The sequence below is a fragment of the Squalius cephalus genome (assembly GCF_949319135.1).
Source record: "Squalius cephalus genome assembly, chromosome: 16".
Taxonomy (NCBI): Eukaryota; Metazoa; Chordata; class Actinopteri; order Cypriniformes; family Leuciscidae; genus Squalius; species Squalius cephalus.
The window spans coordinates 32,989,475-33,012,086 of NC_137137.1; the positions used below are offsets into that span (position 1 = coordinate 32,989,475).

The 22,612-nt window shown below is 38.5% G+C and overlaps 2 protein-coding genes across 2 annotated transcripts; one reads left to right on the plus strand and one right to left on the minus strand.

Moving 5' to 3' along the window:
- Nucleotides 1-796: 796 nt before the first annotated feature.
- Nucleotides 797-18,621, minus strand: gins4 (GINS complex subunit 4 (Sld5 homolog)). The gene is made up of 7 exons (XM_079896233.1): nucleotides 18,273-18,621; nucleotides 14,289-14,375; nucleotides 9,680-9,793; nucleotides 5,724-5,821; nucleotides 5,461-5,549; nucleotides 3,379-3,469; nucleotides 797-1,537 (listed from the first exon to the last, which is right to left on the minus strand). The coding sequence occupies exons 1-7, from the start codon at nucleotides 18,357-18,359 to the stop codon at nucleotides 1,441-1,443; spliced, it is 663 nt and encodes a 220-aa protein (XP_079752359.1). The 5' UTR covers nucleotides 18,360-18,621; the 3' UTR covers nucleotides 797-1,440.
- Nucleotides 18,622-19,996: 1,375 nt separating this feature from the next.
- On the plus strand, nucleotides 19,997-22,562 carry cox5bb (cytochrome c oxidase subunit 5Bb). The gene is made up of 4 exons (XM_079897447.1): nucleotides 19,997-20,141; nucleotides 20,826-20,896; nucleotides 20,980-21,079; nucleotides 21,897-22,562. Exons 1-4 carry the CDS (start codon nucleotides 20,042-20,044, stop codon nucleotides 22,007-22,009), a joined length of 384 nt encoding a protein of 127 aa, XP_079753573.1. The 5' UTR covers nucleotides 19,997-20,041; the 3' UTR covers nucleotides 22,010-22,562.
- The last annotated feature ends 50 nt before the right edge of the window (nucleotides 22,563-22,612 follow it).

Sequence of the window (22,612 nt, forward strand, 5' to 3'; positions counted from 1 at the left end):
GAAGCTTGTAATGTAAATCAATGAGATCTTTACAACAGACTATTGACATAAAATAAATCAGTCGTCACTCTTTATATTTCCCAATATCTTGGTAAGATGATATGTACATGTAAATGCTTAGTTTTATTCTACTAGCAAAGATCAGTATAATCAGTCAAGATTTCACAGGAAAATATACGTGTACAATGACCTGAAGGTGGACATTTTTACAATTATACTAAATTAATTTTTACTTGCTAAAAATGTATAAACTATCAATCAGACGACAGAAGGCATGTAGTAGATTGTGTTTTTGGTTTTCAACAAAGTTTTGATCATGTTGATTATTTAGAGAACTCAGAAACTCATGTATTAAATATGATTTGGCAGGCTTAACAAGATAAAATATTAGAATTATTGCATCTTGAAATTAAACTTTTAAAGTGCATGCATGTTAGTAAGGCATTTATAATGGAAGAAGCCTACAAATGGTCAGATAAATACACATTACAATGCAGTATTCAAAGTTAAATACACACTGGCTGGACAAAAAAAAAAAAGTCACTGTTTGGATTTAAATAGGCAAATGCTCATTATTGCAGTGATTATTATGTTTCTAGCATGTTATATGAGTGGCAACAGCTAATCGACGGAGTTTGTAGCTTTTCATTTCTTAAACAAGCATGTATGAAGACTCATCATGGCCATTTTCCAGGATGACAATGTCAAGATTCATTCGGCTCAGATTGAGAAAGAATGGCTGTGAGGAGCTTGAAGAATCATTTTCTCCTCTGAGTCCAGAGCTTAAACTCATTGAGAGTATTAATTGATATTTTACTTCAAAATATGTCACTGTAAATGTGATTTTCCACAAACTGAGGACCGATAAAAGTAAGGTAATTTACATTATAATATGCCATAAATATTATTAACAAACTTGAAGAGTTTAACAGATATGTCATAAGTCTCATCGCTCTAGCTGATACCAGAACAACATGCAACAGACAACACAGAAAAAAACTAAAACATGATCAGTATAGAAACATAAATAATACAACTTTATTCTAGCACTCCAGCAAAACCCGTGACCATTTAAATGACCACATCCAAACCAACAACTTCCCATTTACAGAGAAACCCACAGTTTCCAGTTTCAAAAGCATCAGGTTCACTAGTTTACAATCAGATGCAATAACTGAGCTGTCAATATGTGATGAAATATTGCAGATAGTTTGCAATAACCCAAGTTCATTCAGAGTGTCTTTGGCCAAGAGTATATATACAGTACTGTGTTTTGAACAAATGTATTTGTCAGAATACATTGAAGAATGTTTGTTTTTATAGATACTAATAATCCATATTGCTTTTACATCCGTTTCATGATGTGAATAAGCCATTTTAAACTATAAATGCTTTTAGGTTCACCGATGATCTTCATTCTGTTCTTGAGGCTCTCCGGGTTTAAATAAGTTGCACTGCACCGCTGGCCACTAGAGGCGCTATAATACGGTATCGCATCAGGTGCTGCGAACCTTCATCCAAGTCCACAACGTACTCCCTGAAAAAGACAATAGCAAATAAATACTTTTCACTTAAATTGCTTTATGATCTCAACCAGCTCATTAAAACGAAAGAAATGCTGCCCCCTATAGGAGACTATGCAATGTTGATAAGAAAACACAATTTTATCATTTCAAAGCCATTTTATTCATTATCATTCAGTTCTGTGTTTGGTTATGAGACAATAGCTCTGTTCCAAAAAACGTTTTATCGTTGCACAAAATCCAGTCATTTCAACCGAAATTGGGAGTTTCGCTTGAGAGTGAAAGATTTCCCAATGCAGGTTTTTGCAACGAGTTCAAGTTGGTCGTGCAAATAAAACTGCTGGTTTCTGTGTGATTTCTGTCTGAGCTGAGCTTCATACACTTCTACGCTATGACAATATTGACAATAGATAATAGACTTTTTTTGCCCACAAAATTTCATCAAAATTTCGCTTATGTGACCGCAATTTAACCAGGCTATAACCGCATTATTGGATTATCAGATTAGTGATCAATGAATATGGGGTTTTCAATGGATGGATTCCTAAAATTTTACCTTTGCCCCAATTTTACCTTTGTCATTTGGCCAAAATCTCAAGTTAAAAGGACGAAGTGCTTCACACAGGCTATTTAAGACAGTATTGGCTTTGACTCGATGACAAATCAAGACTTCTCCGCTCCTCAAATACATCAAACATTAGCCTTTATAGACATGTAGTGTCTTGAGTAGAGAAAACGCTGTACTTCTTCAAACAAACAGTTCTAGCACTGCAAACAAGCAGAGATAGTCTTCAAAATATGTGCAGCACTTCATTCAGAGGTGGGCGGAGTTACGAGGTTTGACTGACAGTTTGACGAGCCAATGGAGATACGAGGTTTAGTCACAAGCTCTTTGTAATGTTTTATTGGTTAAATATTTGCAAAACCCCAATAGTAAAGTTTTCAATCTGATGACATTTGGGTTACACCCTTGTCACAAACGGAAATGAAACGTCATGGACTCATTTGGCAAGATCACGGTTAGCAACCGCACAAAATATACCAAACTCATGTAAAGACTTGCATAAATACAGAACGAGTATTTAATTTAAGTTCAAAGAGGTTTGATCTGTTATCTTCCTACAAATATAAACAACTTACATTGCTGCAGAAGTCAGTATGTGCTCCTGCAGAACTTTTATGCCCTTTTACAAAGTCTTTGATTGTTTTTGTGCTCTACTAGAACAGGTTTTCATGCTTGAATGTTGATTATTCTCCTCATATTCTCCATTGTTGCGGCTCCTCTCTTCCCAGTCTGTCAGTAACGCTCTGTTTAGTTCCTGTCTCTATGAAGCCCCTCCTTCTGAAAAGCACACTGTGCTCTGATTGGTCGGCTGGTTCCATGTGTTGTGATTGGCCGAGCGCTTCGAGTGTGTTTGGGAAATGTCCCGCCCCTTTCCATAACCACCAGTTTAACACACTACTAACTCACTCAACCAGGCCCCGCCCCTTTATTCTGCGCATGAATTATTATAATGAGGAATATTGTGACGTGTTCGTTCCCGGAAGAAACTCAAGTCTACAATGGAGGCGTCTCAGGAAGTTCAGAAACAGTGACACTGATATAGAGAAGAACTGGAACTTTGCAGAGCTTTTTCATGCTCAAACAGCAACATTACACACTAAAGAAAGATGAACATGGAAAAAAGCATAACAGGTCGTCTTTAATGCTTATTCACTGATCCTTCTGAGAGAAACACTGAGGCTGCTTTTAAATTTGGCCAAAATGAAGCATCTTAAAAGCATAATTGTGTTGTCTTTATTGGAACAGCCTTTGCAGTAAAAGAGTGTGTAATATAAATGGTGTTGTTAATACCTCTGCTCGTCTGTCTCCGGCTCCACCAGGATATTCTCCTGCCTCTCTTTCACTCTCAGGAACACGAACGAGTCGAGACACGGCTCAGGAACTTCACACACAGACATACAGAAGCACCAATGAATCAATCACTGCCACTGACAAACATCTGGGTATTACTCCAATACGTCACACAGATTACCATTACAGCTTCCGCTATTACCCAACTCCAACAGTGGAGATTACAGCTATACATTTAGGTCTCGCTTGAATAATGTACACTGCTGTTTAAAGGAACATGCCGACTTCAGCTTATTCACCGTATCCCCCAGAGTTAGATAAGTCCACACATACCCTTCTCATCTCCGTGCGTGCCGTAACTCTGTCACCGCTAGCCTAGCTTAGCACAAAGACTGGAGGTAAATGGCTCCAGCTAGCATACTGCTCCCAATAAGTGGCAAAATAACACCAACATTTTCCTATTTACATGTTGTGATTTGTATAGTCACAGCGTATGTGAGACAGCCATCTTCTAACCGTATACTGGGAACTATATTCTCAGAAGGCGAAGCACTGCTACTTCTGCGGAGTGATTTACTCCAACTCTGAGCGAACTCTCTGCTCCTCACCACGGGCTTCTCAGGTCCTGCGAGTCACTTATTGGGAGCAGTATGCTAGCTGGAGCTGTTTACCTCCAGTCTTTGTGCTAAGCTAGGCTAGCGGTGACAGAGTTACGGCACACACAGAGATGAGAGGGGTATGTGTGGACTTATCTAACTCTGGGGGATACGGTGAATAAGCTAAAGTCCCAAAAAGTCAGCGTGTTCCTTTAAAAGTTTGCAGTCGGTACATTTTTTACATATATTTTAAAAAGACATCTTTTCTGCTCACCAAGGCTGCATTTATTTGATCAAAATACAATAAAAACACTAATAATGTGAAATACTATGATTTAAAAATCACATATACGCTGATTTGCTGCTCAAGAAATATTCCTGATTATTATCAGTGTTGAAAACAGTTGAGCTGCTTCATATTTTGTGATTTTTTTCCAGTACTATTTGATGAATAGAAAGCTCAAAAGAACAGCATTTATTTGAAATTAAAAAAAAAAAATTTAACAACTTAAACTTATGCACTTTCACTTTTAATCAATTTCATTTGATTTGTCCTTGCTGAAGATAAGTATTAATTACTTTAAAAAAAAAATCTTACTGACCCCAAACTTCTGAACAGTATTGCTTATGCTTTTCGGGTCAATTTTTTAATATACATTTTTTTTTAAATTGTTAAATTTAATTTGTTAAATTGACTCAATTTAGATCGTCATCATCATCCAGGAGTTATAAAATGTACATTTATACATAAAATCTATACATTTTATATAACTGACTTGGTCGAGGAAACCTGATTTTTCACAGTAAAACATAATTCAAATAATTTACTCCAAATTAGGGCTGCTCGATTATGACAAAAATCATAATTGTCGATTATTCCCTTGAAATTGTAATTGCAATTATTAACAACGATTATCATAATTTACATTGAATGGTGTTTTGAATAGCTTTATGCCATTGTTTGAAGCGACTACATGCCATTTTGTTATATCAAAATACAAGCTGAAAACACTCTTCCTGAAAATCTCCCCGCTTTTCTATCGCATTAAGCTTCAAATGTCAAATATATTTATTTATTTAATGAAACCAAAGGAAAAGATAAGCTGTAGAAAGAAAAAAACACATCTTAAGCACACAGAATATTGTAAGTGAACTTGTTTTTTGTAATTACGCCTTTAAACGATTACATAATTGTGGCATCCGTAATTGTAATCACGATTACAAATTCAATTAATTGTGCAGCCCTACTCCAAATGAATGGCAATTACAATATCAAGAGAAATTATTGAAAAAAATTATGATTTCTACCATAATTGTCCAGTATTTTCTGGCTAGTAAAACTCAAAATACAGTATTAAATTTACATTTTAAAACATTAACTCTTTCCCCAACAGTGTTTAAAATAAAATAAAAAGTTTCCCAGAAAACGCATGAAGTGTCCGGGTATAAACGGCCCCTTTGATGAACCCATTTAAAACCCATTTACCGGCCTTCAGCATGTCAATGCTCTGCAGGTTTGGAGGCATGTGTTTCAGAGCCACGGCTTGCAGATAAACCTCGGTGTTGGCCAGATACCTAAACAAACAACACACCACTTCTGTGAATTATAGGACAAACAGACAGTGACCAAAATCACACACAACATCCTGCCCAAAAACAGCCATTATAATCTCAGTTAAACTCCATCGACAACTTCTGTTTGTGCTAAAGCACAGGGTGATGTGGAAGATAGATTCAGAACGAACTCACTCTTTAGCGAAGGCAAACTCCTCAGGAGAGAGAAACGAAGGATCTCCATCCGCACGGGACTTCTCCTTCTCCAAAACATGAGGGAAAAACTTCTCTATCTGCAGACGAGACAACAATCATAGCAGAATCCAGTCATAAAAACAATACATTTACTGCATATTGTGGAATGTCACAGATTTTGGCAAATTTTGGATGAGTGGATCAAGTTTGAGAGTTTCACCATTTCTTTGAGAAACACTATCATCATATCATACACACATAGAAACTTAAACGAATTATCATAATTTTTCCATGTTTTAATTTTAACAGTAAACCTCTGTTGTGCAGCACTTTGTTTGACAAAACATAAAAGGATTTGTTTTCATTTGATTACATTTTAAAAGATTAATTAAACTGTTAATGTTTTATGCCTTCATTTGATTACCAACGTTTATGTCTAGGAAATTTTAAAACAGAATTTCTGAAAAATAAAACATTTCAAAGTTCCCTGTTATTGTAAAAAGTCAATAAATGTAAGTTTTATTAAAATAGATTACAATTTTTTTTTTTTTTTTATCTTATTCAACCATTAAAATGGAGTGCTGGAAAAAAAAACAGAACCCAGAAAAATTTAAATGGGAAAAAAATCAAACAGAAGGAAAAAAACATAAAACCGACTTAAAAAGGCCCTATAAACTGTGCAAATTCATGTCCACATGAAGCGGTTTGTTTAATGTACACAGGATGCTAAAGATCCTTTCTGGAGTAGAAATACATCCATTGCCAAGTCCCTTCAAGGCAAGTCATTTAACTCGTCGACGGCCATCTTTGAAACGCCAATGCAAGTGCAGCTCTCATCTCTTTGAATGGGGAAACATCATTGAATTCTCAAAAGCTGTTCAGCAAGCTTACAATTAAATTTCATACTTAAATTCACCAATGAAATTTGACAACTGTCTCATAAATTTTGTTTCTAAATGCTCATTCATAAGCGCACATCTCAACCATAGACTGTAGAAAAAGATGGACAGCACGTCTAAGCTCCTGTAGACTCATTCGCAAGCACAGCTGTCAATCATGACGTTACACACCGTTTTATAACATCAAATAACTAACACACCTAATATAAATAAATATGATATAGGCCTATTTATACATATTTATATATTATAAATATAATATATTATATAATATAAAACCAAACTTACAGGGGAAAACAAACACTTAAAGGTATTTTTCATACCTAAAATGCTTTGGAAAAAAAATATTTTAAGTGTAATTGAATTTTTTTAGTTTGGCTCACGTCCCATTTAAATACATGGAGAGGCGGGGTTTATGACCTATACTGCAACCATCCACCAGGGGGCGATCAAAATACTTTGGCTACACCTGTAAGGACTTGTGCAGCACTTTCCCTGCATCCCAATGTCCATTCTATCCATCCTAAATAGTATGTGAGATTAGAATAAGTGTGTCCCAAATAGGGCTGGACCCGAATATTCGAATATTCGTTCAGTGGGTTGGTATTCGATTTTAAAATTTGACATTCGAATATTCTGTTTTTTTTGTTGTTGTTTTTTGTTTTGCACACCTGGGATCCCCCGCGAAACGGTTCTCATTCGCACTTGAATAAGGCCGGCGACTCACTGGCTGCGTGGCGTGTCCAATTTTATTTCGGCTCCCCATGTTAACAGGTTGGAGGTTGCACACTGCCTGCGTGAGACATGCGTCTCAGGCGCGGCTCGAGCCATGCAGAAAACGCGTGCATGCTAGAAATAGAACCGACGCCAGTGTTCCAGCAATGGGAGTGTTCTCTGGCTAGAGCAGAACAGCGGAGTTTGTGAAGTGCATGCCTGAGCTTGTGTTTTGGGTTAAGCTGCATTGCTTTGACATTGTGGAAAATAGAATAATAGAAATAAAATGTATTAGCCTTTTTACCCGTTATTATCAATCTAAATTAATCTCGTTTTTAATTTAACTTAATTTCAGTTTTATTTATTTAAATCTACCCTTTACTGTGTCAGTAATTTGTTAGTCAGAAAAATATTAGACTACCTTAAAAGTATTGCTTAATTTAACAGAACTGTGTGTGTGCGTTTTATATCACTATAGTGCAGTGTCAGTTCTCGGAGCATATAAGCCCTGCCCGCGTGAGGCGCGCTGCTTCCCGCTCGCCCTGTGCTGTAGTTTACTAAAAGTTTATTAATTCTGAATGTGTCGCGTCTCGCGTGTCCATCTATATTGCACCAAATGCAACACTGCACTCCCTTGTGAAGTCGATTGGATGAACGGTTCTCGAAATAATCAAACGGACGGACAGACACATAGAGATTCCTGCCTTTATTAGAGAGAAGAATATGTTCAGCTCCCTCTCTCCGAAGCTTCGAATATTCGATGTTCATTACTACCGAAGCTTCGAAGCTCAAAAAATGGTATTTGGACCAGCCCTAGTCCCAAATAGGGTTGGGTATCGTTTGAATTTTAGCGATTCCTAATTTCGATTCCAATGAGAAAAAAAAAAAAAAAAAAAACAGATATCATTCACATTTAGCCTTTTTGCAAAACATTTAACTGTAGCTGAATACCGTGAACAAAAACCAACAGGCTAAAGAACACCATAAAAAATATGGTAAAAATACCATAGAAAAACAACTAGCCTAGCTAATATAAATTTCAAGCATTATTAAAGACAAGTAAGCACTCAGTAATTAAAAAAGAACAAATTAAAAATTAGCAATCGCAACAAATAGATACAACTGAATAAATATATGATTAAAATAATTTTTGAATGTTAAAAGCGCTTGAATGTTTTAAAATCACGTTAAAATCACTTTTTCTGAGAGCGTGCTTTGGATGTGTGCGCAGTCCAGAAAACAGCGCACGAGTCGTCTCGTGCTTGAATAGTTGAAAATCATATTGAAATGCTCACAAAGGAATCGATAAGAGGAATCGAAATTTTTATTTTATAACAAGTATCCGATTCCTGACCTGAAGTATTTTCGTGTTATATTTCATCTGCAACAACAATGTGGGCTTTTCTAAAGATCCATTTGGCCATTAAAAGAGTACATACATTAAAGGAGAACTTTAAAAAAGGTCAACATACCTGTATTTATTTCCTGTTTTCGGTCGAAGTCCATAGTAGTCGATTGTTGAGTTCTCCACTGTTGCTTAGCTACCTATGATCACGCGCGTGAACTCGACAATCGACTACTATGGACTTCGACCGAAAACAGGATGTAAATACAGGTATGTGCGCTGGCTGAATTAACATCACTTTTATTCATATCTTGCACATCTACTGCAGTCAGATTCACCGTGTTGACTCTGAAGGAATCACTCACATGACCTGTGCACTTGTAATGACACATCAAGGATGTTAAGAGGCTAAAAGCAGGTTTAAAACTTGCCCCATTGAAGTCAACAGGGTGCAAATTTTAAAAAGAGGATAACACGGTGTAGGCAACACCGATTTTTGTCGTTGTTCTCTGTATTGACAGCACTCCAAATGTACAAAAAAATGAGCTCAATGTTAAAATTGACCGGAGTTCTCCTTTAAGGGCGTAGTATAGGCGGATTGGGATGCAGGCATCGTTCTCAACACTGACTGTTTCTAAAGCAACGAGTGCTTCTAACCACAGCTACAGTGATGCAATTATTTTATCTATCAGCGATTGGTTCTCTTTTACATAGAAGGCGGGACTTATTTCACGATATTGCGAGTTGCACTTTCTCTCATTCATAGTGATATGAGTGCACCGTCTGTTTCTATCTAAAGTCTTTGTTTCTGGGCTGGTAACTGAAAGGTTCTTCTAGGCTCAAACCCTTCAGCTCTTTAACTATCACTTCTGTGTGCTTGAGCAAGACACGTGTTCTCACTCAGGTTACTCCTGAGATATATGTATAATATGTTTGCTGTAAGTCATTTAGAATAATTGCAACAGCTAAACGACTGACTCTGAAGTCATTTCCATTACCTTCTGGAGCCTTGAGCGCAGAAAGCTGCTCAGAACGAAGCGGATGCGATCGATCTCCATGCGATGGACACTGGCTTTCACATCACCTTTCCTCACCCTCTGGAGATTTTCCTCCTGCATACACAAAATATAAAGGTTACATTTCATGCTATACTTCATCTAAAACTATTTTAAAGGTGCAGTAAATGATTTCTGAGAAGCACTGTTGATATGTGAAATCGACTCAAACAAACACGCCCCTTCTTTCATTACTCCGCCCCCAAAACGCACAAACAAACAATGCAAGAGTGAAAGAGCTTCGAGTGCAAGAGCTTCAGTCTCTCCAGCACTGAAAAGCTTTTCTAATATTAACACGGGTCCTAAAGCTCTTGCCTGATCATAACTCTTCTTTTTTCAGTGTTATTCCTCTGAACTTCTCTCTTTTGTAATGTCTCTCAGCCATCTCTCTTTCTAGTCTTTCTTCAAATCTCCCTCTTGCTCACTCTCCTCCCCTATCATGAGTGAACACGCCCCCTACTGCTGATTGGCTCACTGTCCTCCCCCATCATGAGTGAACACACCCCCTACTGCTGATTGGCTCACTCTCCTCCCCCATCATGAGTGAACACACCCCCTACTGCTGATTGGCTCACTCTCCTCCCCTATCATGAGTGAACACACCCCCTACTGCTGATTGGCTCACTCTCCTCCCCTATCATGAGTGAACACGCCCCCTACTGCTGATTGGCTCACTCTCCTCCCCCATCATGAGTGAACGCACCCCCTACTGCTGATTGGCTTACTCTCCTCCCCTATCATGAGTGAACACACCCCCTTACTGCTGATTGGCTCACTCTCCTCCCCTATCATGAGTGAACACGCCCCCTACAGCTGATTGGCTCACTCTCCTCCCCCATCATGAGTAAACACGCCCCCTACTGCTGATTGGCTCACTCTCCTCACCTATCATGAGTGAACAAGCCCCCTGCTGCTGATTGGCTCACTCTCCTCCCCCATCATGAGTGAACACGCCCCCTACTGCTGATTGGCTCACTCTCCTCCCCTATCATGAGTGAACACACCCCCTACTGCTGATTGGCTCATTCTCCTCCCCTATCATGAGTGAACACGCCCCCTACTGCTGATTGGCTCACTCTCCTCACCTATCATGAGTGAACACGCCCCCTACTGCTGATTGGCTCACTCTCCTCCCCTAGCATGAGTGAACACGCCCCCTACTGCTGATTGGCTCACTCTCCTTCCCTATCATGAGTGAACACGCCCCCTACTGCTGATTGGCTCACTCTCCTCCCCTATCATGAGTGAACACGCCCCCTACAGCTGATTGGCTCACTCTTCTCCCCCATCATGAGTGAACACGCCCCCTACAGCTGATTGGCTCACTCTCCTCCCCCATCATGAGTAAACACGCCCCCTACTGCTGATTGGCTCACTCTCTTCACCTATCATGAGTGAACACACCCCCTACAGCTGATTGGCTCACTCTCCTCCCCAATCATGAGAGGACACGCCCCCTACTGCTGACTGGCTCATTCTCCTTCCTTATCATGAATGAAAACGCCCCCTACAGCTGATTGGCTCACTCTCCTCCCCCATCATGAGTGAACATGCCCCCTACAGCTGATTGGCTCACTCTCCTCCCCCATCATGAGTAAACACGCCCCCTACTGCTGATTGGCTCACTATCTTCACCTATCATGAGTGAAAACGCCCCCTACAGCTGATTGGCTCACTCTCCTCCCCCATCATGAGTGAACATGCCCCCTACAGCTGATTGGCTCACTCTCCTCCCCCATCATGAGTAAACACGCCCCCTACTGCTGATTGGCTCACTATCTTCACCTATCATGAGTGAACACGCCCCCTACAGCTGATTGGCTCACTCTCCTCCCCCATCATGAGTGAACATGCCCCCTACTGCTGATTGGCTCACTCTCCTCCCCTATCATGAGTGAACACGCCCCCTACTGCTGATTGGCTCACTCTCCTCACCTATCATGAGTGAACAAGCCCCCTACTGCTGATTGGCTCACTCTCCTCCCCCATCATGAGAGGACACGCCCCCTACTGCTGATTGGCTCACTCTCCTCACCTATCATGAGTGAACAAGCCCCCTACTGCTGATTGGCTCACTCTCCTCCCCCATCATGAGTGAACACGCCCCCTACTGCTGATTGGCTCACTCTCCTCCCCTATCATGAGTGAACACACCCCCTACTGCTGATTGGCTCACTCTCCTCCCCTATCATGAGTGAACACACCCCCTACTGCTGATAGGGCTGTGACGGTGGCAGTTTTTTACCACCGCGGTAGTAATGGACCCAAATACCGGCGGTGTTGCGGTGTTTGGGGGGGGGGGGGGGGGGTTTGTTTTGAAAAAAAAAAAAGAAAGAAACAACACACTAAAGCCTGTAAAGCATTGAAATAAATATCAGTAAATACTGGTAACTTACATAATATAATAAAGTTGAATCTATTTTTTTATTTTTTTATTTCGTTTAATATTTCCACACAAAGGCGCGTGATAAAGCCTACCGCTCTGCGCTTTGAGAGGGATGTGGGACACGAGCAGGAAAGATACCATCGATCTCTTTTCTGATATCTTCATGTTTTCTACTTGTAAAAGGTATGAAGAGCGAATTTATCTTCTACAAGGGCAAGGCATTTAGGCTGTTTGCGCGCTGCCAGAGAAAGCAAAACTAAAATCCCCTGCGCGTGTGAAACGCGCTTTACAAAATGATGCCCCTTACCAATTACCATATGTCTAATAACAAGCACAAACTGTGTTAAAACGAATTTGACGTACAAGTAAAAATGTAGGCTATCTGACCTACAGCGTTTTTCTAGGCTACTTTACCACAGAAAAGAATACGAAAATAATCGACCTAAAAGCGAAGGAAGAAACGTTTAACGCGTCTTTGGGTGAGACGCGAGTGAAAAAGAAAAAAGAGATTCCATGCAGGGATGAGTCGCGATTTTTGAATATTCAATTAGTTGATTTAATTATAGAATATCTAATGTTCTAATGTCTGTTGTGCGATCATTCTCTAAAATAAAATCTCCATGTTCTGGTGCTGATGCGGCGGTGACGCGTTCATGTAACGGGTGACGCTGCCAATAACGCACATAACAGCTGTCACAAAGAACCGGCAAAAGTAATGATTATGAACGTGTCAAATATAGCAAGGAGACATTTGAATTGTTTATTAATAAAGTATTTTGTGTGTGTGTGTGTGTGTGTGTGTGTGTCAGTGTCGGGCTGCAAAGATGAAGTTGACGATGCTCACTCTTCGCAGTGAACGCGCCTGAGAAATGCACACTTCAATACGGAATAGAATATGCTAGTCGGTTTATTTTCCGTTTTGAATTGTTTTGTTTAAAAGTAGACAATTCAAGCTTTCTATAAGGAATAACTAATGGAATATTTTTAAATTCGCTGATAATCGGGTGACCAGATTGCAAACCAGAATTCAAAGCCGACAAAGCTTAAGTTTATGGGCTCACGTACAACTCTCTCATTCGTCATGAATTAAAACTTTTCCATGGCTGCGATATAACATTTAATTGCTAACCTATTATTTCTTTTGTAAACAAAGCTTTGTGTGTCATAATATTAATGTAAAACAGCATTCATATACAAAATTTTTTTTTAGGCGAACAACCGCCGGTACTACTCAGCCACCGCGGTGGCGCTTTACAACCGCGGTGGTGCGTTGTCAAGTTTACCGGCACAGCCCTAACTGCTGATTGGCTCACTCTCCTCCCCTATCATGAGTGAACACACCCCCTACTGCTGATTGGCTCACTCTCCTCACCTATCATGAGTGAACACACCCCCTACTGCTGATTGGCTCACTCTCCTCCCCTATCATGAGTGAACACGCCCCCTACTGCTGATTGGCTCACTCTCCTCCCCTATCATGAGTGAACACGCCCCCTACTGCTGATTGGCTCACTCTCCTCACCTATCATGAGTGAACACACCCCCTACTGCTGATTGGCTCACTCTCCTCCCCTATCATGAGTGAACACACCCCCTACTGCTGATTGGCTCACTCTCCTCCCCTATCATGAGTGAACACACCCCCTACTGCTGATTGGCTCACTCTCCTCACCTATCATGAGTGAACACACCCCCTACTGCTGATTGGCTCACTCTCCTCCCCTATCATGAGTGAACACACCCCCTACTGCTGATTGGCTCACTCTCCTCCCCTATCATGAGTGAACACACCCCCTACTGCTGATTGTCTCACTCTCCTCCCCCATCATGAGTGAACACACCCCCTACAGCTGATTGGCTCACTCTCCTCCCCTATCATGAGTGAACACGCCCCCTACAGCTGATTGGCTCACTCTCCTCCCCCATCATGAGTGAACACACCCCCTACAGCTGATTGGCTCACTCTCCTCCCCTATCATGAGTGAACACGCCCCCTACAGCTGATTGGCTCACTCTCACACATATTCCTTCCCCTTTAATCTAAAAGCTTAATGTTAAAAATGTAATGTAAAAAAAAATCAAATAGAAAATAAGTCTAAATGTTATTTGTCAACTACCTAAATATAACATAGAATGTTTCACCAAACACTGAACACAGATCAATACCATGTGTGAGAGCTGCTCCATCACACACTCCACCAACTCGGACTTGTTTTCCAACAGTTCTGGAGAAAACTTCTCATTAAGCCAAGCCTAAAACACAGATGATGATTGACACACATTAGAAAACAGTATTCCAGATCGCATGCATAAAAAAAATAACATGCATTTTGTATGATTTAGTTCAAATTATTCACATTTTCACAGATTCTGCAAGGGGTGTGTAAAATATTTAGCAGCACTGTATGAAACAGCTTCACAAAAAAGCCTTTTCATCCACACAGTATCATTATTTCTGTTACAAATATTCATATTATCAGAGAAGAACTGGGAAAATAGCTTAAAGTTCAGATATAAACACTGATGTCCACGGAAGCGATCAAAATGGTTCAAATTAAATTTTTATTAATTACATTGTTACACCAGTAGATGGCGACATGTGACTGTTAAAAATGTATTTGTCATTGAATCATTCATTCAATCCATTTTTTTAAAAATAATTAATTGTAAATAATTACATATTTTTTTAAATAGACTGCAGCTATTAACATTTTGCCAGAACCTTTAGTTATTTATAACAAGGCTATTCAGAAAAGTTAGTTTATCCAGAAATATACTCTGCAATAATAAATTAAAATAGCCATCATTAATTTTTCAAATTTCTTATTGCCATAATGTGCAGCATTTTTTAAACAATATGATTTATTTTTAAATTTAAGCACACCGAAATTAATCCATGTTTCTCATGATATTAAAAAACTTCTGGTGTTTTTAATTCCTAAATTATTTAAAGGGACAGTAAGTGGGATTTTCTCCCATCTAGTGGTGAAATTGTATTTTGCAATCAAATGAATAGTGCTCTCTAGCGCCTCGCATTTTCAAATGTGTGTTGCATCTACGGTAGCCATTATGTACCAAAAAGCTATGACAGGATGTCCTCTAATAGCACTTCATCGAGTTTTCCTTCGGGTGAACTGGTTTGTTATTTCAAACAAACTACAACTTGACACAACGAACAAACGAATGTTACAGTTTTGAACAAACAAAACTTACAACCTTGTTTATAGGGCCTTCTCTACTTTACTCAATAGTAGAGATACTACTTTGATACTATACCTTGAAATGTGCTGGGGGGGTTTTTATTTAATTTTTGATGTGCACAAATAAATGACAGGTACCATAAGATTTTCTTCTTGCTGTTCCTTTTTTTTTCTTCGTTCATGCATGTTACGAATGCATGAATGAATGAATGAATGAATGAAACATTTATGTATGACTTGAGCAATAAATAAATAAATAAATAAATAAATAAATTTATCAATTTTCAATACCACAGGGAAAAACTTATAGGCCTACTGTCATATAGATATTTTTATCTATTATTTTCTTATTTTTTTTGTCCATCCATTTAAAATCTAGGAAATCATTACTTTCTTCTGAAGAGATCACTTTACATATTCAATTAAGGCTTTTTATTCATATATAAACATTGCTCAATTACCATTGCAAATCTCACCTAAATGTTTGCTCACTCAGTGTATGGGATAATTATTGGGATAATAATTGGGATAATGTGATAATTATTGGGATAATTTTATTATAATTGCACAAGATAGCTTGTTTTTACTATATTTTATGTAGCCTAATAATTTCACAGTAAATCTCCAAATTAATGTAGAAACATCATAAAGACAGTATATTTCAAATAATTATTTAATGGCATATTTTTATGAATGAAGTGTTATTTGATTCTGATGTCACTGCTGCACTGTCACATGTGGATCCCACACGTGTCCCATTTTCTCACAACTCTTAACGTTCATTTAAGACTTTATTTAACTAATTTAAGACTGCTCTCATGAGGACACTCAAAGCGAAAGCGCGAAAGAGAAGTCGAGTCTGGCGCGCGTCGTGTCAGCATCACAGACAGCGCATTCTCTTTTGTATTTTCTCGCTTGCATGGTTAGAAGCATTTGCATGAAGAAGAACGTGATTATATAATGTAACGCTAGCCAAAGGATGACAGAAAAAAATGCTGCTTTAATTGCGTTAAATATTTTTAACGTGTTAAACTGAAAAACATTAATCGCACGCGTTGCGCTGACAGCAGCACGGACATAACCGATGAGTTTATGTGAATACGCGGCAAGACGGACGTTGTGACAATGTTTTCGTGTGTATTTGACTGTAAGCGCATCAATGAAAAATAGGCAGCTTTATGTGGACGCACTGGGAATAAGGCACGGGAATAAAATCACACGCAAACGCAACCTCCGCAATTCAACGCCGAAAACTTATGATTTGCATTTTTATTATAAATTTGTGCGCATTATTTGTTGTTATTAGAGACTTCCGACGATCCGAGATTGATGGTAAAAATTGTTTTTTTACACAGCACCCCTGCTCTCGCCAGAAGCACCCCAGGGTGCCGCGTCACCCCGCTGGGAAACGCTGGTCTATATAGGCTAATAAAAAAATAAAAATAAAAAGCCTGTAATTAAGACCTTAACATTTACTTACCTGTCGAGAAGAAAGCAGGCAACTTCAGCGTCTCTTTTGAAAGCTTTCTCCTGCATTAGCTATCCCGACATTATAATAACCCTTGTTTTTGTAATCTCCGATCACGTTTCCTTTTACGGTCTTATTGTGGACTTTTTCGACGAAGAGGACTCGTTATCCTGTGACTTAACCGTGCAGTGCAGCCTTTTAAACTTGCCGGGGCAGTGACAAAAGCGCCTCTCACTGCTCTGCTCCGTTTCTGCTGGTTTCAGTCACGTGACGCGGGCTCTGAACGAAAACGCGTTGTGGAAACGCGTTGGCCTAGTACTTTTTGTCCCTCTCTGCTATTATAGTTTTTCAAGATGGCGGAACTACATGGAAGCCTCCGTGGACTTACCCGTCCTATGTATATAAAGATAATAAATTCTTCGTTTACGAGGATAAGTCAGATCATTGGCAGAGGTATTTGTACACCATTGAGGACATATTTATGAATAAAAATATTGATTTTAGATAATAAAATACCTAAAAAGTTACTTATTGTCCCTTTAAAATAATTTTTGTAGACAAAAAAAAACTAAAAAACTTCTACTTATAAATTATTGTTATAAATTTCTACTTATAAACTTCTACTTATAAATTATTGTTATAAACTTATAAATTAACATAAGAATTTCTTCAATTATATTGTACAGGTTTTTCCTCCACCAATTGGCCAGCATACATGTCAATATTGTTCAAAATAATCCCAGGATGCACCTCATAAAATTATTGGTCACTAAATAGCCTAACTAATTTCCTTTTGTGTCATTTCATAAATGTGTTTGATGTGCAGTAGACGTCTCAGTATTTTTTCTTATTATTACTTTCCACTACATATATTTTTATATTTTTATTATTTTATTACTAACTTATATCAATATCAAAACATTCTTAAATCAAGACACATTTACTTATGCTTAAAGGTGCGATTTCTGAAACGCTGTTGAAAATCGATCAGACAGAGCACCAAAACATACTTATGGCCAATCAGCATGAAGGGGCGTGTCCACAATTGAGGGGGAGGTGCCTGTTCTGCATAGCATGTTCGTGAACTTGGGGGCGGAGCTATCAAGATAGGGGTGTGATCCTTTTGAGTAGGGGCGTGTTTGCTTTTGTGATTTCAAATATCAACAGTGTTTCTCAGAAATCGCTTACTGCACCTTTAAATATGAAAAAAACCTGCAAGTGGGGTTAGAAAAATAAAAGTTGATTCAAAATGAAAACAAGACTTTTATCTTATTTTAAGCATTAATTTTTCAGTGGTATACATGACTTAATTGAATCGTTCTGCTTCTGAAGTTAATGTATCTTGATTTAAGAAAGTTTAAATATTTGTACTGGAAAACAAGACAAAAATAAAGAGTAAGAACATCATTGTTTTGCAGTGTGAGCTTGCATGAAAGCACATTTCACGGTGTGTGTAACTGTTCTGGCTTAAAGCTGTCTGACCTCCTCCAGTTTGGTGATGAGCTCTGCTGGGGTCAACACGTCCTCCTGGCTCTCCTCTCCTCCACTGAGATCACTGGCGTCTGACATGGTGACTGTAACACTGTAACAATCCAACAACACGCCTCAATCTAAAGTGCAGGACTTTCAGCCAGAGCACGTTTAGTTCTGTCGTCAGAGAATCGGCTCGGCTACTAAACTCTCCGGAAAATCAAACTTCAGTGCAAAAAACATCGATATGAAAACCCAAACTTTCAGCTGTTTACATCCTCACGCGCGATCACTCACAGCGGAAACCCTCTGATAGGAAATTTCGCGCCAAAAACCGACAAAATGACGCGGCGATGATGTCACCGCGTCCTCAAGCTGGTTGAAGTGGCGCAAGTCTGCGCATTGCGCACCAAAAATAAAGCTCAAGTGCCTGTCGTTTTGTGTCAAATATTTTCTTTCTAGCAATATATGTTTTATAGTTAACAATATATAATTATAGTTCTCAGTCGAAGAGATTGAGAAAATTAAGATTTCGTGAAATCAGACTACTATAAGAGACTGTTTTCCATTTCTTTGTGACGGTATAATGATGTTCATATCCTGACATTTTTCTCCAGTGCCACATGCTGTTATATTATACTGGTATTTTATTAGGAAAATAATAATCAAATAATCAATAATCATATTCCACTATTCTGACACTTTATTTGAGTACACTGCGCATAATTTGATAAAATATACTATGTGTATGATCACTGTGAATCAGGCCCCTATATGTATGTGTATTTTTTACATTTTATATATTGTTTAATAGGCTACTGTCTCTCCACATGACTGTAACTTTTTGAGTGCTTTTCGTCGGTTGCTTATGTTATTGTTTTCTAAATAATAATACAAATATATTTTTTAAATATGTTCTTCCAAATTTCGATCATTTCTAATCACATAAAATATGTTTTCCTTTTTCCCAGCACGCTAGTCGTCTAGACTCTAGAGCGCTAGATGTCAGCATTGCGCTTTGATTTGCGTGCCCTTTAAATCAAACGCGCAGCAGCTGTGGCGCATGCGCAGTGTTTCCGTCTGTGAGCGCGCAGCCACAGGTCAATGCCACAGTGTGAAGACAACTGTAACAGCTAAGCTGAAGACCAAAAACATCATAATTAATCTCAACTAATCCAATGCAAACACTAGGAATGTCAGGCTTTACATAAGCATTTCCTGATCTCATCACCTTCTCTAGATAAAAGCACTTTTCAGAAGCATATGAGTACTGTAACTGTGATCATGTCAACACAGCACAATGAAACTGTAGTCTGATCTAGGATCAGGAGACTGAACTCTATTGTGAAAACTATGATAATGCAACTTTTTTTTACTAATAACTTTAAAGTGTCAGTTAAAGGGCCTTTATAGACAGAGTTCTTTCTTCTTCTTTTTTTATCTAGCCTATAAACGTTTTTTTTTTTTTTTTTAACTAATGGTCTATTGTGCATTACTTTTCATGATTAAAGTGATTATTAATTAAGTTATTAATTAATTAGTGTAATTAGCAAATTTAGCTGTTGATGCTGATGAAAATTGGGTCTAATGCAATTCTCAATGGTAAAAATAAAAATACACTTTTAGAAACTTGAAAAGACTGTCAGCGGCAGGATATCTAATAAAGTATTGGGCTTTAAATATTTTTTTTTTTAAAAAAAGCTATGACGCATGCGCAGTGTTTCAGTCAGTGATCGCGCATAAGCAGCGGCGCATGCGCATTGCGCATTGTTTCTGTGAGAATGGCGGCCAGACTCCTCTTGAGATCAGCGACCCGTGCTGCTGTTTACAGCCGTCGGCCTGTCCCATCTCAAGCTGTCATCAGGGGACTGGCTTCTGGAGGTACTGGTCCATCAATGGCTTTGATTTGTGTGCGTGTTTGGACCGTTTGCGCTGGAAAATAGAGCTTAGATTGACAGTAAATCGGCCTCTTTGAGTAGTAGCGCGTCACTGTCCCTCAAATAAACATTCATTTTCTTTACACACACACACGAGCTACAACTTTTTTGGTTTCAAATGGTAGCAACAACAACTTATTTCCTTTAACAACTTATTATAACAACGTTACTTCCTCATTACAGAGTTGTCAGTGAATTCCTTAACGTCTAATCCTGTTAATCGCTTTCATCCTGTTTAAGTTAGTCTCAGTCGCCCTTGCAGGAAATAGATTAAGTTAGTTTGTTGCATAATAACAATAATGGCAGGGGAAAAATGTATGTATGTGTGTGTGTGTGTGTGTGTGTGTATATAATGTATGTATATATATATATATATATATATATATATATATATATATATATATATATATATATATATAAAATGTGTATATATGTATATGTGTGTTTATATTATGTATGTGTGTGTAAGTATGTATGTATATAGTTTTTGTGTGGCTGAAATGGGCTTCTAATAGTACCTTAAGTAGCCAAATGAATTGCAGAAAAATAAATAACTGTATGAGGAGCATCGATACACCTTGCAGTCGCTGTCTGCAATATTAATAGTATGTGATCTTGTGTTGTTCAGGCATTCCCACAGATGATGAGCAGGCCACCGGTCTGGAGAAGATCGTGTTGAAAGCTTCCAAGGAAGGAATGGCAAGTATCTTGTATTGTGTTTAGTGGTAAAATAAAGAGGCCTGTATGAGTTCAGAAGAATCAATGCTGCTCTTCTCCACCAGGATCCATATAACATTTTAAAACCGAAGGAGTACGCAGGCTCCAAACAAGACCCTCATATCGTCCCCTCCATAACCAACAAGAGGATTGTCGGCTGTGTTTGTAAGTGATATTATAATGTTGATTTAATTTTTCTAGTCAAGTTCATCTCTCACTAATCAGTATTGAAGCGTTAAACATTTAGGATGCTTGTTTAAAACAGTCTTCAAGTATCATTAATGAACAATGCCAGTGCTGACTTTAAGACTCCTCCAAATAAAGATCATTGCTAATTAGGTTCGTCATTCATTATGTTCCCATCCAAAGTTGCGAATTTAACTTTTGCGCAAAATTGGAATATTGCATAAAACATTTGTGAATAAAAGGGCTTTTCCGTCCCATGTGTACAAGAGAACAAAAATCGTCACTTCCTGGAAAATTGGCACAAAATATTAGTAATAAAAATGGAAGTTGCTGCAATGCTTCTGGAGGGGAATTAAACCAAATCATTCTGATGACAGACTTTGACTCTGGCGTTTCAGATCCACCAAACCAACATTTGAGATGCTGTGATGCCATTGGTCCGCTGGTTAGTCCAGTTATCCAATCACAGCCTCTGCTGAGGCAAAGTCATCTGAGTTCTTTGATGCACATTGAGGGCTTTAGTCAGTAAATGTGTTTCCATTGTAGTTTATGCACGTCGTCTTATCGAATAAAAAACATATCCGCCTTAATTGAGTGCATAGAGGTTTTTTAATGCACTCCTTTTTTTTTATGTGCATCTTTTTTACAAAATGCAATATCCCAAAATGTGCATAAAAATAGGTGAATGGAAAGTGTATAGCTATGTGTATATTATTAGCATGAGCCATCATGATGATCTTTGGACAAGCCTTAATAGGCCTATCTGATTTATTAATTTTTTCCTTTGCATTTGAAGGTGAAGAAGACAACACTGCAGTGGTTTGGTTTTGGTTGCATGAGGGTGAAGCCCAGCGCTGCCCCTCCTGTGGAGCTCACTACAAACTCGTCCCACACGAGCTACCCCACTGAAACATGCACTACACACTCCCATAATGACTCAAACACTCTATATGTGTGACTTGCGCACAATCTCCTTCGCTCTTCTGAAGAATAGAATTGCACTTTTTTTATAGGGACCTAGTTCTTTTTCATTGGTTGCTTCACTTTTTGCAGATTTAACATTTAACATCAAGAAAACTGGCTTTCTGCAAATCTGAAACTTACAATTCTGCATTGTTTTCCTGTTTGTGAATGTATGTTTCATTGTATTATGAGAAAGTTTACGTACCCTATTGTTCGCTGTGGCTCAGCTACTTCCAAATTTTCCTCAAAAATACAATGCATTCCCTGTTCTGTTACATGAATGAGCCGTTACTTAAAATCGGCGGCTAAAACGCAAGTTTGCACATTTCTGCAAGGGTGATAATGTCTACAGATGTCTTTGCTTTTCAATATGTAGACAAAGAAATGACATTCCCTACTGTGCGGGACTCGAACTACATTCCAACTACTTTTAAAGTCTTAAATTAATTAATTTTCTCCGTGTTTATACATCTAAAATAAAATAAATGTGGTGTTTCAACATGTGTAATGTGTCTTCTCTTTGCATCTCATTGCTAGAATCTTTTCATT

Excerpts from the sequence above, each read along its gene's own strand:
- gins4 (XM_079896233.1), bottom strand. The coding sequence starts at position 18,359 with ATGTCAGACGCCAGTGATCTCAGTGGAGGAGAGGAGAGCCAGGAGGAC. Across the intron at positions 5,822-9,679 it reads TGCGCTCAAGGCTCCAGAAG|ATAGAGAAGTTTTTCCCTCA; the intron begins GTAATGGAAATG and ends TCTCGTCTGCAG. Across the intron at positions 1,538-3,378 it reads CCGGAGACAGACGAGCAGAG|GGAGTACGTTGTGGACTTGG; the intron begins GTATTAACAACA and ends TGTCTTTTTCAG.
- cox5bb (XM_079897447.1), top strand. The coding sequence starts at position 20,042 with ATGGCGGCCAGACTCCTCTTGAGATCAGCGACCCGTGCTGCTGTTTAC. Across the intron at positions 20,142-20,825 it reads CAGGGGACTGGCTTCTGGAG|GCATTCCCACAGATGATGAG; the intron begins GTACTGGTCCAT and ends TGTGTTGTTCAG. Across the intron at positions 20,897-20,979 it reads AAGCTTCCAAGGAAGGAATG|GATCCATATAACATTTTAAA; the intron begins GCAAGTATCTTG and ends CTTCTCCACCAG.